Genomic DNA, 14,685 nt, shown 5'->3' on the forward strand with positions numbered 1-14,685 from the left:
GGGAAGGAAGTATTGATGATGGCTTCATTTCTAATGAGTAATAAGAATATGCCTAAGAATAGACTCTCAATTATGCAAAGTGCCTGGCATGGCAGGCTTTTATGTTCATGATGCCCAGGTCTCTTCTATGTAGCCACCATCGAGCCACGAGAATACCAACCCACGCTAATATACAAGAAACAAGGGCTCTCGAATCATTGCGAGTGCCTGATGCAGGTGTAATGCATCATCTAACCAATTGGCCCGGTAAACGCCCCATGTAATGCTGATGCTCACGGAAGAAAAAAAAATCAATCAAACGCCAACCATCGTGAATGCAGATCCCAGACCGTAGCGGGATCTTTCTTGACCAGAAAACAAGGATACCACGCGAGTATAAGAATTAAGCCATGTCTTCATCGTCCTCTTCGTCATCGTCCAGGGATTCCATAGCGTCCTTGATATATTGTGCTGCCTGGAAGAAGTAGAGTCAGCACTGCGTTTCTTTTGGTATTGTTTCGAAGCCCTTACCTTGGGATCCAGGTTCAAAGCCGTCGTAAAATGCTTTATAGCGTTGGCTTTGTCGCGTAGCATCTTGTAGAGCTTGCCGAGGAGGTAATGCACATTGGCTTCATCTGGTGCCATGTCCTTGAGAATTTTCAACTCCACCAGTGCAAGCTTCAGCTCCTGAAGTTTCATCAAGGCACGCGCTTTGCGGAAACGGGCGAGCACTGAATGGGGCGCCAGTCCACAGGCACGTCCATACTGGACAAGTGCCGCCTTGGGGTTATTCATCTTCTCCAAAACAAGACCGATGCAGCAAATGAGAACCGCATTCGTAGGGTTGATGTTTGCCGCATTTCTAAAATGCTGTTCGGCGAAGTCGAGTTTGCCCATTTTGTCATATACTGTGCCCAACCCATACCACGCATTGTAATGTCGGTTATCAGCGCTAATGCCGTGTCGGTACGCGTCAAGAGCCTTGTCATATTCTTCGTTGGCAACATACTCGTGCCCTTGCAAAGTAAAGGCGTAGGCAAATTGTGGGTCCAACTGGGTTGCTCTCTTGAAGCATTTCAGGGCCTGGTCGTGGTCCCGTTGATGAGAGAAGGAATTACCAATAGCACACCATGCTTGAGGAGACAAACGGTCGGCCTCCATAAGTTCGTGGGCCAAGTAAGCCAATTCAACGTCGTTTTTCAAATGCCAGAGAACGGTCGAGTAGATTTCCATATCATCCAGCTGGGACGGGGCCATGGTTTTGACCCTTAAGAAATACTTCTCAGCCTCGGAGTACATCGCCTGCTCGTAATAGGCTCGTCCTATTTGGGAAAGAACCCATGGCGTTTCCCGTTGTCCTTGAGATAGCGAATTGAAAATTTGAATGGAATCGGGACAGCGGTAGCGACTTAGAGCAAAAAAGCCAGAAGCGAGTTTGGCAAACATTTCTAATAGCCAGTTCAGGGCCTCGATTTCCTTTGACTTTTCAACTGCTGCACTTTTGGAAGAAGTATGGTGACCTGAATGATGCGCTGTAGTCAATCTGTGCCCCTTTCCGTCACCATCGTGAGCTTCGCTAGGAGGTTTCCGATTGCCGCTGACAACACGACCGACGTTGGTGACTGTTGTTGTTCGTCCCTTTGCCCCGGTTGCCTTCACTTTTTTAACTTCTCTGCTGTCCTTGACCCCTAAAGCAGCGCCGGAAAACTTGCTGGTGGTAGGCTTGATTTGATTAAAGAGTCTGACACTTCGCCGTTGTGGTGCCCCTGGCTCTGCCGGCTGCGATACTGAATGAGCAACTTGTCCAGAGACCGTTCGCTTGCGATCCCCTATTCTGGGAGGAGGTAATGTTTCTCTTTCAGTGTGTGCGGTATTTTGCTCCTCTGAATCGGGCTTTGTTCTGGTTCTAGGTCTGATACCCGTCGGTTTCATCTTGGGTGGAGGATCCATCGGATACTCCCCACCTATTGCTTGAATAGTCCTGTTTTTCCTGGCAGGAGCCAGAGGGGGCTCCATTGGAGCCTCTGGACCACCGGAGCTATTGGCAATGCGAAAGTCATCGGACTCACTGCTTTGCCCCCCGGGTGTTTCTGTTCCTTCGTGGAATGTAGGCGCTGTTGCTCCCGTTGATGCTACGCTCACTGTGCTCCCGTTCAGTTTCTCCCATAAAGCAGAGCTGCCGTATGAGGTAGCGGAATCGTTGCGGGGAACAGTGGAGGTAAAGGGATCTAAAGTGGGATTCACGTTTGACTGTGTTTGCAGGGGTCCATTTGTGGGTGCTGATTTGTCGGATTGGGTATCGGTGTCTTCTTGTGATGATGATACTATAGCGAATAGCTCAGGGCTCATCTTGTAAATGTTTGGAACTCGGATATTGACGCCTTGAAACAATTAGCCAGCCGCGAGACTACTCAAAGCCAACGCGCAAGACCTACCAGTCTCACAAAGCCCTAAAAACGCGTCCCACATAAACGGGTTTGTTTTCAAAGCCTCAGCAAAGCATTCTACCGCTTTATTGAGGTCTTTGTGGGCGTGCCATAGCTTCCCCTGCAGGCAAAACACTGCGGCGGCATCCGGCAAATGTTGTCTGCGTGTTTCACTGTGCTTGTCTGAATTCAAACACTAGATCAGCACCATCAAAATCACCTAACAATTGTGAATGCTTACTCCAGTGGTTCTTAGAGGCCCAGAGCCCTCTGCTTCGCTCCAAGGCAGTGACACCATCAAGGTATTTCCCCAGATCCAAACACGCTTGAGCATACACGTAAGAGCAGCCAAGATGAGTTCCCCTTGATCCAGCGTTCCTACTATAGTCCCATGCTGCCTTTATCTGACCATTTTGTAGATGGCAAAGGGCGAGTAGATATGATGCTTCTGAGGATCGAGGTTCGTACGCATGTAAGCGACCGGCGAGGAAAAGCGCGTTGCGGGCGAGGTTATTATCAAGATTGTAATAGATGAGCTGCCTCAACTGGCCGGATATATGTGATGTTGAGGGCGACATATTTCGTGATAGGCGTTGTGTTGTAGGGATAGACAAAGAAACAGCACGGTACGAGAAAATGGAAGAGGATGGCGAAAGGGCAAGGCGGGGCGAAGATAGGTAAAGTCGAAAAGAAGAAGCCCTTTCAGCACAGGAATTACATCAAATGGAGAGGTCTATCGCGGTGATATCTTGGGACAGGGTCTTTGAATCCGTTGCGACCCACGGTGAGGAAGCGGCGATGCAATTCTTCACTATGTAGTCGAAAGAGATTGTCAATACCCACGATAAGGGGAAGCAAGGCAAGTCGAATTGTCTTCAGCAACAGCCCTCCTTTAAAAAATTCCCAAGAAAACCAAGCCACCGTCCTGCTGAGTATCTGCGAGTGAATTCAAGCTCGTGTCGGGGCAAAGAGTGAATGACGTCTGGTCGACGTTCGGAACGCCCTTGAGAGGGCCAAAGACGAGCTTAGCGGGAAATAAATCGCATATCGGGATAGATGGTTCCAAAGTGCAGACATTCAAATGCGCGTAGACGAGGGGTTATCACCAAAGTCTATGCGCTGGGGTTGCGACGCCGGGTTCAAGATGGCGGAGGGTCGGTCTTTTTTGCCATGCGATGTTTTGGAAGCTGTTCTGCCTGTAAGCCCAGAGTGGCTGGTGGAGAGGCGCGGCAGTCCTGTTGTGGTGGGCAACGCCATTCCCTACTCGTCGAGCCACGCCTCTGCTCACTTTTTCTTTCGGTCTATCGGTCGATCGATCTATTCATTGACGACCAGTGGCTGGCTTGTATATATTATTACTATCATTATTATTCTTTGTCTTATATTAATCTTTAATTCCGGACCTGTTTCTTTGACCAGTGCTGAACCCCTCACATTGCGTTGAAACCACATGTGACTATAGCACGACACCAGCATCTTGCGCTGACAGCTACTTACTGCATAAACCCTATCATCATGGCCCAGGTTCGGCGCTCTTTCATCCTTAAACTCTTCTTTCGGTCACGAGCTAACTCCACACAGAAAGCAGCCAAAAACCTCGCAGCGCGCAATGCCGCTCTCTTGCTCCGCACCCATATCATCACCGCCTGCCTCCATGCTGTTTTCCTCTTCCTGCATTGGACTTTTAACCGCCCCGGTGCGATGAAGCCTTATTTTCTCCTCGCTTGCCCGACTCTCGCCATTGAATTCTACCTTGAGCGTTTGGGTCGTCCGCAATTCCATGCCGCTGATGGATCTCTTCGCTCTGCGGGAGAGGATCTCGGGGCGTCGGGTCTTACGGAATACATGTGGGATGTCTTGTACTGGACCTGGGGCTGTATGGGTGCAGTCTGTATTTTTGGAGACCGTGCTTGGTGGCTGTGGATTGTAGTGCCAGTATATACCGTTTGGCTGGCATACAGCACCTTCACCGGTATGAAGAGCGGACTGGCCGGAATGGGCGGGGCACCCGACGCACCTCAGGCAGCGGGTGAGAGCAAGAGGCAGAAGAAGATGGAAAAACGAGGAGGGCAGCGGATGCAGTACCGGTAATTCCGGTGGATGTACGAATGAGTGACTGTAGTGCTACAAGGGCCCTATCCTAGTCTTCCCCCCCTACCCCTGATCTCCTATAGAATAGGGCCTGCTTGCTATTCTACCCACAGTGACTTGATCTCAATAAAAAAGGTTTTTTTTTTTTTTTTCGCTTCGCATTCATGAGCAACCAATTAACAATACATTAATATATGCCGTTAGCTGGATCCCTCCTTTGGGAGGGCACTGGATTTTTCAGGGTTAGCGAAAAGAAACGGCATATAATAAAAAAAGAAGAGAACATAAATCAAAGTTACAAATCTGTCATGAGCATACATTCGTAGCAAGCAAACTATGTGGGGAATAATGCCTCAAAACCGAGCATAAGATGCCAATGGATATTATCATCAATCAACCTGAGAAATGCGGATAATCAAACCGGAAAGAGAGAGAAATCACTGAGTCGAGTGCATCACAAGATCCCCAGATCGCAACACTTGGCTGGCATTGTATGAGATAAGGCGGCAGCCTGAAGTTTTGCCTTGTTTCCATTAGATCATTATAATTCATCTTTGGAAGACACAATCTCATCATCATGCATCAACTCCTCGCTGTACGAGACAGCAGTTTCTACGGCCTCCGAAGCAAAGCTGCTAGCACTGGAGACTAGATTAGCAAGTGATATTTGTGCACTTTCGACGGCAACACCGAGCTTGCTAGTAGCGCTTTCAAACTTCACCTGCTGCTCCCCAGCGATTGATGTGACAGAGGCGTAAGCACCACTGGTAGGTCCAGACGGACTGGATGGTGCGGTGTAGATGGCTTCGCTGATGGCTGAGCCAGCAGAGGAGAATGCCCCATCGATTGCGCTACTAGCAAATTCAACATATCCTGGCTCTGTGCCGTAAACAGCTTCACTAATCTGATCAGAGGCGGAAGCGTAAGCAGTAGCGGCAGCAGATGTCGCCTGCTCATATGGGCCTTTGGGGGTGCCATAGATTTGAATGCTGGCGGCCTCAAGTGCAATTTCAAGTTGTTCATTTGCGCTGTTCAAAATGTCGTCAACAGCGGGGATGTCAGTGACGTAAGCGGAAAAGGCCGAAGGTGCCGCTTCATTAACAACGCTGGCATAGCTTGACGCTGACGATAGTGCAGAAGCTGGATACGGAGTCTCGTAAATAGCGCGCAACTGATTAATGACATTGTCGGCGAAAGCAGGCTCTTTACCAACAAGAAGTTCTGATACAAGAACTTCCACTGCTTCGTATTGCGGGACGCGGCTTAATATTTGCTGCGAATAAGGTGCTTCAGTGCCGTAAACCTGTTCACTCGCCCTAGAAACGAGACTTTCCCAGTTCTCGGCCGCTTGGCTGTAACGAGACCTGGCATCTTCGACGAAACCCTGGAAAGTTCCTGGTGGCGGAGTCGGGGTTGGGGAACCATATACTGCCCCAGAGGCAGAGGAGACGAAAGCAGAATAGTGGTCATGTGCCAACCCGATAGCTTCGTAGTAGCGGCGCCGTGCGTCCAGAAGGATAGGGTTTTGGTCTGGAGTGGTTGTCGGGGGTATTGTCGCTTGAACTTGTGCGAGCCGTGCAGAAGCGAGACTAAGGCCTTCACTCAATCTCGAGGATGCGACGGAGGAGATGTAATGTAGAGGCTTTGTCGGCGACGCAGTTAAATGGTCAGCCAGCTGATCTTTGGTGACTTCCTCGGGTACATCTGGGGACAGGTCGGATTGCCCTGGAACAATTCCAGCCGCAGCCGCTCCCCATGAGACTGAAGAATCCTGACCTTCCACGTTCCCAAGATTAGCCTCGGTATAATCTCCAGAGGCTTCTGCATCAGCTTGCTCAGGCTCAAGTGTGATGTTCTCATCCGTGGACTCATCAGGCACAGTTCTGGCCTTTGGAAGTGCAGGGAGAGGACCAGATCTTGTATCGAAGTTATCGCTCACTTCCCGGGCTGAAATTTTCCACCTTCCAACGTCTTTGAGCCTGGCTAGTTCCTTTGCAGCGGCCTCGGCTACATCCATAGCATGGGCCAGCACTGCATTAGCCAAACCAGTGGCTTCTTCGATTTTTGCATTCTGCATTCCAACTTGACGTACGTCATTTTTCCAGTCGTCAAACTGAGCTTTGAGGTCATGGTATTTTGCCCAATCTTTGTAGGTGACACCGTCCATCCATGCCCATCGCATGCCTATTTCCTGCAGGCCTAGATCACGCACGTTGTCTAGAACATCAAGTGTTGAGTCAACAGCCGCAGAGACCCGGCGCATGAGCTCTCCGTCGAAAGACCTATACCATTCCCTCAGAGCGTGAGCACGCTCTCGAATCGAAATTGCGGATTGTTTAATGTCTTTCAGAAGTTCTTCCTGTGCAGTTCTTTCGTCTTTCGGCACATCTTCAAATGGTAGAGATCCAGCCAAAGTGCTGATACGGAGCTTGATAGTTGATAGTTCATGCTCGACAACAGCTTCCAAAGCCGTTGCGAGGCTCTCTCCATGGCTCTTGACACCACTATTCATTTGGCTTTCGATTATCTCGTTCACGCGTTCTTCAAGATCTTCAACACCTTTACCAGCGGCCACCGCGAACTTTTCTTGCCAGGTGCGAAGATCTGATGAAATCTTCTCACGAGTATGGGCGGTCTTCTCTGCTGGGGAAAATGTAGTTTGCGCCGAGGGAACTTCAGTTGTAGATGTCGTGGACGAAGGTTGAGAAGCACGACTGGTTCTCACTGATACAGAGGTAGTAGGAGATGTCGGCTGATCAGAGGAGGTACTGTTGACGGACAGGTCAGCCAGTTCGCGGGCCCTTCCGAATATCTACACTTACCTGTCAACTTCATCTACAACCGTTCGCACCCGTTTTCCTTCTCTGTAGCTTGCTAGCCTCTGTCCAATCTTAACCAGCTGCGGTTCGACATTTTCCGAATAGAGCCCCGTGATCCGTGGCCACAACGAGCTGTTTGCGAAATAGATGACCGACGACCAGGTGCTCTGTACATGTGGCATAACAGTTGTCACGAGAATATCTTGACTGGATGAATATGTCTTCCCAATGAAAGGCATTGATTGGGCATAGAAAGGTAGGACATAGTCGCCGTAAACCGTAGCAATCACGATATTGGCCTTCTTGTAGTAAGGGGAGACTGCTGTCACTGCATGCTCAACATACGGATCTACCTTGGCCTTGTATATATCACTTAGTTTCTCTTGCGTAAACTGCAGATGTGGGGCAACCTGTGCATCCCACTGCTGCTGGCCATACACTTGGACTCGATCCAGTGCAGGTGCCCCATACTTATCGTATCCTTGTTTAGCGACATTTGCAGCAGGCGAGTAGATATGTTCGTTGAAGACTAGCACATAGGGACGGGCTACATCGACATAAGGTGCCCCATAGGTCTGGTAATAAGGGAGAATATGAGGCTCGATGTGAGACCGGGCAATAAGATAAGGCTTGCAAACGCGCGGAGAGGAATCCTCTAATTCCGAGAAACGGGATGGACATCGAAAGAACGGTGTGAGCAATGCATACCAAATGCAAAGTCTGTGGTTTTGATCAAAACACTGTTAGCTCAATTCGAAAGCAATGACATTCAGAAAATTAATCGCAAAAAGCACGTACCGCACGACCAATCCAACTGTCCAGCGAAACGGATTGATTCTCCTTGATGTCGGTTCATTAAGGGAAATAGTTTTATCCACGCCTTCCAAGGCGTGTCCATTTTCTGCTGTTGCCATGTTTAATATTTTCCGAAGGTTTGCGTCCCTGCTCCTAACTATCTCGATTCCTGAGATGGCAGATTTGTTGCGTCGGCGACCACTTTGGTCAAAGCACTCCGTACGGAACCAGCGACCCGTCAGCAGGCTATCAATATCATCTGGGAAGCGCCCCGGGATGGTGTAGATTCGACAGGCAAGTTGATATCACAAACGAGTGATGGTCAACCTGGAAGTCGAGTTTACGCCAGGGACTTTCAGCTCGGATGTACGCGACGAGCTCCAAGTCTTGGCGCAATGACTTTTAGAGAGCCTATAGATTGCGGTCGCTACAAAAAGTCAACCTAAAAGTGTCCGTAAGGAAAATTAGAAGAAACAAAGACATAACATGGCAGAAGTTGCCGATAAGAGAAGGAAGATAGACAATGTGCTTTGATGAACAGATCCTTTATAGCCAGAAGGCAATGTTTTTCTTCTGCTGGTCTAATCAGTGAGGTCATCGCTCGGACCTAAAGTGGCGCACCCTTTGCCGTACACTGTATTACCGACAGATCACGTCTTGCCCGGGAAAAATCCCGCTGGCCTTGGTATTTCCCATACAGTCACATGACCTCCGCCAAAACGCGGAGAGACCCTCCTTTCTGAAGCCGACGGAAGTTCATCATCGTCAGATTTGCCACGCTCTTGCCAATCCGCATTTTAATGCACTGGTTTACCTCAACCTCACCTTCTTAGCAGTCTGTTCCCTTCTGGGACCATTATCTTTTTGAAGTTCAGAAATGTTGACAGACTGATCTCTGACTTTCATTGACCAGACTCAGCATAAGACTTACGCCGGTCTTCTGATTCTTATAGTTCGATCCAACCCAACAAACATACGTTGTCTTTCCAGGCGCGGGAACATGACAAGTCGATATTGTTAGGAAATTTAGGTCCGGCTGTCGACTTGGACAATAACAAAAGAATGGAGTTCCCCGAAAACATCCCCCGCGACTATACGGACTCAACGTCTTTTCCGGATTTGATGAACGATCCTTTGTACGCTACCAATACCGAAGGGAAAGACAGGGGGTTTGAAGACCCTGATACCTGCCGAATATGCCGCGGAGAAGGGTCGGAGGAGGAGCAGCTATTTTATCCCTGCAAATGCAGTGGCAGTATCAAGTTTGTCCACCAGGCTTGCTTGGTTGAGTGGCTTTCGCACTCTCAGAAGAAATATTGTGAGCTTTGCAAAACGCCATTCCGGTTCACAAAGCTGTATGACCCGAACATGCCACGTGATCTCCCGGCGCCTCTTTTCATGAAGCAACTTGTGGTTCATAGCGTTCGTACTATCATTACCTGGCTGCGGTTCGTTCTTGTCGCATTTGTCTGGCTCGGGTGGCTGCCTTGGTCAATGCGGGCAATATGGAGGGCGCTTTTCTGGCTTGCAGATGGACGTTGGTCAGGCGGCGACAATTCTCAGCAAGGCACTGCTCAAGAACGTCTCGCTAAGTTGTTGGCAAATAGCACCACTTTGATAAATGATGTGACGACTACTACAAGCGCCGAAATATCGGCTGCTACTGAATCTACAGTGACTAGTATACCATCTCCGGGGTCTTCTGTCTCGTCTATTTTCGGTTTCTCTGCCAATGAGCCAATGATGCTCACTGTGTTAAAAAAGGCTCTCTCAACCTTATTCTTCCCTGCCATCTCTTCGACCAACGGAGCGGTGAATTCAAGCAATACAACAACTGGCTCCTTAAAACAACGGTATCCTTCGTGGCTTTCAGATGTCAAGTTCCTGAACTCCCTCACACCGTCCCCTACAATCAACAACATCCTCATTGATACATTGGAAGGCCAATTAATCACTCTGCTGGTTGTCATCTCATTTATTCTGGTCTTTCTGATCCGTGAATGGGTTGTTCAACAACAACCGATGGCCAATATCGCGGATGGGGAGCGCGAAGCAGCAGTTCAGTTGATTGCGAACAACCGCCCGAATCAAGAAGAACCTGAGGCACAGCCCCCCGTGCAACTACAGGATGATGATCATACTGATGACGAACATCTTGAACAACTGTCCGACCATGACGAAGAAGACCCGCTACCCAGTCCTCCATTTCACTTCGATACAAATGGTAGGGCTTCCTTCTTAGAAGATGATGACTCCTTTGGATTTGGCGGCATGCCATCAGAAGGCCCCAGTGCTTCATCGGCCTCTCGACGTGACATGGATTTTGATTATGCTTCGACCATCGATGGTTCGACCGGTCCTTCATCTGCCCATACTAACCCAGCTCAGCCTGGATGGGAGAGAATCAGGGATCTTTGGACGCGCGGAAATGGTGATCCGGAACAGGTCTTGAGAATAATTCGCGAAGAAGGTCGTCAGGAAGAACTTGCTTGGCTCGCTGGCGTCATGTCAAGACGTGTGCACAATAGTGAAACTCCCTTGAACTCGTCTGATTCTACCGCCTTTATGGATTTGAACCAGTCTGGGGAGAACAACCCAGAACAGCCTCCTTTGAGCAATTTTCAACATTCCTCTGGATCTACAGCGAATGTCACTGCCAGTCCCACTTGGAATACCGGTGATTTACGTGATTTACGTGATTTACATGCTCAAGGTGAGCAGGGCAGCTCCTCGCAGCCTTTTGCTTTCAATTTTCTTGAGTCAGAGCCTGAGAATATGGAGACAAACGAGGCCACACCAAATCCACAGGATCACCCTTCGGAACCTTCGAACAATGAACACGGCAATGTAGACCAGGTTAACATGTCTGCCGAAACATCAAACGAGAGCAGGGCACCGGTTACAAATGCTGAGACGTCTGAACACACACCAGTGCCCCCTCAGGCAGAACCTCATTCCGGTCCCCCGAAAAGTTTGACAGATCGAGTTTTCGATTGGTTCTGGGCCGATATCACCCTCGATGACCAAACACAAGACCCTCCACAGCAGGATGATGAGCACATTGTTGAGGATCCCGCATTAGAAGCACCATTTATCCCGGTACAGAACAACCGTCGCTTTGCTAATGCTGGCGCCCAGGAAGATCAAGATGTTGCACCTCTTGCAGCAGAGGCTGGCATCGATGCGAATGATATTGATGCGGTTGAAGAAGGTGATGACCTAGAGGGGATCCTTGAGCTTATTGGAATGCAAGGTCCCATTTTTGGTCTCCTACAAAATGGCGTTTTCAGTGCTCTTTTGATTTCGTTCACGGTGGCTCTTGGAATATGGCTCCCCTATCTATGGGGCAAAATTGCACTGGTTCTTTTGGCCAATCCCATCCAACTGGTCTTTGGCGTCCCTATGACTGCTGTCTCTGTTATAGCGGACGTAACGCTTGATACGCTCATCGGAAGCTTGGGATATGTCATGTATTGGGTCAGCCTTATCTGCAAGTTGGTGCTGAGCCCTGTCAGTGCATTCGTTCCCCTGGGAGATTGGATCCCACAGACCAAATCCGTCACCAGCGCATCACTGTCTCTCATTGATGCCAGTAGCCATCGTCTCAAAAAGGTGGCCAATGCCTTTTTCATCTTCCACGAATCAGACGTTCCAATGTTCTCGGTTCTTTCTCATCAAGCTTTGAAAATCCACCAAGCCCGCATCTCTGGTCTCTTTAAATCGGTTTTTATTGTCATAAAATTTGTGTTGCATGACTTCCCTCTACGAATCGTTACCCTTGGAGTGCCAGGGGCTCTATCTTTCGATTATCATGCTGCCGACCTTAAGAATGTTTTGATACAGGGGCGAGATCAAATCTACAGCCTTATCAATCACCCACTTATCTCGATGAACAGCAAGAAGTGGGTTAACGCTGGTGCAGCGAAGGCTGCCAATATGCCTGTTGATTATGACTTGGCAGTTTGGGATACGAAAGACCGAATCATCGCAATCACCATGGGCTATCTTCTCGCATCAATGCTCGGACTTCTCTACCTTCGCATCACCGGCCTTCTTTCCGGAATGAATCGGGGACAGCGAATCGAGGGCCTTGTTGCTGATATCCTCCACCAAGCTGGGGGCGTGATGAAAGTCATCTTAATCATCGGCATTGAGATGATAGTGTTCCCTCTGTACTGCGGTTCATTACTCGACATTGCGCTCTTGCCCCTTTTCGACCAGGCCACTATAGCCTCGCGCATTTCCTTCACCTCTTCGTCGCCTTTAACATCCCTTTTTGTGCACTGGTTCATTGGCACATGCTACATGTTCCATTTTGCTCTCTTTGTGTCGATGTGTAGGAAGATCATGAGAAGCGGCGTTCTCTGTAAGCTTTTCTCCACTCCCCTATTCTCACCCACCTACAGTTGAAGGTCTCCGGCTGACATGCAATGTAGATTTCATTCGTGATCCTGATGACCCCACCTTCCACCCCGTTCGCGATGTCCTGGAGCGCAATATTACTACGCAGCTTCGTAAAATTGCCTTTAGTGCGTTAGTTTACGGCACCTTGGTTATCGTCTGCCTCGGTGGGGTTGTATGGGGTCTATACTACGCATTTGATGGAGTCCTGCCTATTCACTGGTCTGCGACGATTCCTGTGCTCGAATTCCCCGTCGACCTATTGTTTTATAATTTTGTGATGCCCCTTGCCATCCGGTCTATCAAACCTTCCGATCAGCTACATGTTTTGTACAACTGGTGGTTCCAAAAGTGCGCTCGCTTCCTTCGATTGACGAACTTCTTCTTTGGTGAGAGGCGGCTTGACGAGGAGGGACACCACGTGAGACGGACTTGGTGGAGCGTTCTGTCAGCGAAGAAAGGGGATTCCGAGCACCCTGTGATCGGTCCGGCGCAACAAAGCCAGGTGGACCAAAAAAATCTAGACACTTATTTCTTGCGAGACGGAAGATATGTTCGGGCTCCAGCTTCTGATCAGGTCCGCATTCCAAAGGGTCGCCAGGTCTTTCTGGAAGTAACTGAAGCCAACGATCGTGTTGATGGGGCTCCGGATCCGGACGACGGGCTACATGGCCGGGACAGTGACATGTTCACCAAGGTTTACATTCCTCCGTCCTTTAGGACTCGAATTGCAGCGTTCATCCTCCTCATATGGTTGTTCGCCGCCGCTACCGGTGTAGGCATCACTATTATTCCACTGGTCATTGGTCGGGCGCTCATGTCGTCGTATTTCCCCAATCGCTCACCATTGAATGATATTTATGCTTTCTCCACAGGCATGTGCATCACTGTCGGTGTTGCCTATTCTATCTACTATTGCAAGACGCGCTTGGGTGCAGTACAAGATCATTTGAGCTCCTATCTGCGCTCTCCGCGACAGGCTTGTGTTGGGTTGGCTCAAATTGGACTTGATGCTCTTCGCCTGGCTTACATTTTTGTTGCCTTCTCAGTCTTTCTGCCTTCTCTCTTCGCGCTGACCATGGAGCTTTATGTGCTGGTTCCAGTACACACATATCTAGGTGGTCCACAAGCTCATGTCATTCATTTTGTCCAGGACTGGACCCTGGGAGTGCTCTATGTCCAAATGGCTATCAAGTTTGTTCTGTGGAATTCCACGTCGCGCCCAGCAGCAGCACTGAACAGCGTCTTTCGGGATGGTTGGCTCAAGCCAAATGCCAGCCTGGCTACACGGGCATTGGTGCTCCCTATCACTCTCCTGGTAACTGTTGCGGTCATCGTTCCGCTGTCTTTTGGGTTTGTACTTAACTCGACGGTCTTCCACGCAACACCAGGGGTGCAATCCGAAGTCTACCGCTATGCCTATCCAGCCACCTTGACCATGAGCCTAGTGTTGATTATTGCCCGCTTGGTCCGTCGACAATTAGAAATCTGGAGGGTCCATGTTCGGGATGACGTGTACTTGATTGGAGAACGACTGCATAATTTCAGCGAGAAGCGCGCGAAAGATGTCGGGGCAGCTCGACGAGTGATTACAGGATGAGTGGGGAATCACATGCACGAGGAAAAAACAAAAAGCCATCTAGACTTTGCTGCACTAGCAATTTTTTATTCTGTGTAAATTCATTATGAACAATAGATAGACTTTGAAATCAACTGCCTCAAGCTTATTTTCAGCCCTTTTCCGCTAAACGCACGTTCCACTCCAGTAGTGCATCTAACTCGAGCCAATTCTTTGTCGAGGATAGCCGAGTCCAGTCTTTTTTCAAAGGGTTTTCCGGGCGGCTGGAGATTTGAACTGGTGGCCAAAAGGTCCGGGACGAGATGGTGCAACCTGAATGCCGGTTGCCAGTGCAGGAACACCAACCATTTTATCGATTATTCCGTGAGTCACACATCATTCTGGGCTGACCAGGGCATTATATCTAACTAGCCCGGAAATCCTGCTGTCCAGTCTGCTCAAGCCATGCAGGCACCCGATGAAGCCGAATATATGCGCTGGCTGCAATGGATGATGTGATTATATTTGATTCATCAGCCCAACTGCTTCTTGTGCAACATCGGGAATTAGACTGTTGAATCTCTTTTAGGATATCAAGCTGTTGACCGCTATCTGT

At 49.2% G+C, this 14,685-nt stretch overlaps 4 protein-coding genes across 4 annotated transcripts; 2 read left to right on the top strand and 2 right to left on the bottom strand.

The window, feature by feature from the left end:
• Nucleotides 1-382: 382 nt before the first annotated feature.
• On the bottom strand, nucleotides 383-2,983 carry ASPWEDRAFT_54315 (anaphase promoting complex subunit bimA; the record flags this gene model as incomplete). Its single annotated transcript, XM_040838038.1, has 4 exons — nucleotides 383-454; nucleotides 511-2,360; nucleotides 2,415-2,588; nucleotides 2,647-2,983. 4 exons carry the CDS (start codon nucleotides 2,981-2,983, stop codon nucleotides 383-385), a joined length of 2,433 nt encoding a protein of 810 aa, XP_040684700.1.
• Nucleotides 2,984-3,678: 695 nt separating this feature from the next.
• Nucleotides 3,679-4,496, top strand: ASPWEDRAFT_62339 (SND2/TMEM208 family protein; the record flags this gene model as incomplete). The annotated part of the gene is made up of 2 exons (XM_040838643.1): nucleotides 3,679-3,929; nucleotides 3,987-4,496. The coding sequence occupies exons 1-2, from the start codon at nucleotides 3,921-3,923 to the stop codon at nucleotides 4,494-4,496; spliced, it is 519 nt and encodes a 172-aa protein (XP_040684701.1). The 5' UTR covers nucleotides 3,679-3,920.
• Nucleotides 4,497-5,037: 541 nt separating this feature from the next.
• ASPWEDRAFT_176126 (uncharacterized protein) lies at nucleotides 5,038-8,229 on the bottom strand (the record flags this gene model as incomplete). Its single annotated transcript, XM_040831460.1, has 3 exons — nucleotides 5,038-7,264; nucleotides 7,319-8,035; nucleotides 8,114-8,229. 3 exons carry the CDS (start codon nucleotides 8,227-8,229, stop codon nucleotides 5,038-5,040), a joined length of 3,060 nt encoding a protein of 1,019 aa, XP_040684702.1.
• A 943-nt stretch (nucleotides 8,230-9,172) lies between these two features.
• Nucleotides 9,173-14,111, top strand: ASPWEDRAFT_118916 (E3 ubiquitin-protein ligase SSM4; the record flags this gene model as incomplete). Its single annotated transcript, XM_040828859.1, has 2 exons — nucleotides 9,173-12,476; nucleotides 12,547-14,111. 2 exons carry the CDS (start codon nucleotides 9,173-9,175, stop codon nucleotides 14,109-14,111), a joined length of 4,869 nt encoding a protein of 1,622 aa, XP_040684703.1.
• Between the last annotated feature and the right edge of the window lie 574 nt (nucleotides 14,112-14,685).

This window comes from Aspergillus wentii (assembly GCF_001890725.1).
Source record: "Aspergillus wentii DTO 134E9 unplaced genomic scaffold ASPWEscaffold_8, whole genome shotgun sequence".
Taxonomy (NCBI): domain Eukaryota; kingdom Fungi; phylum Ascomycota; class Eurotiomycetes; order Eurotiales; family Aspergillaceae; genus Aspergillus; species Aspergillus wentii.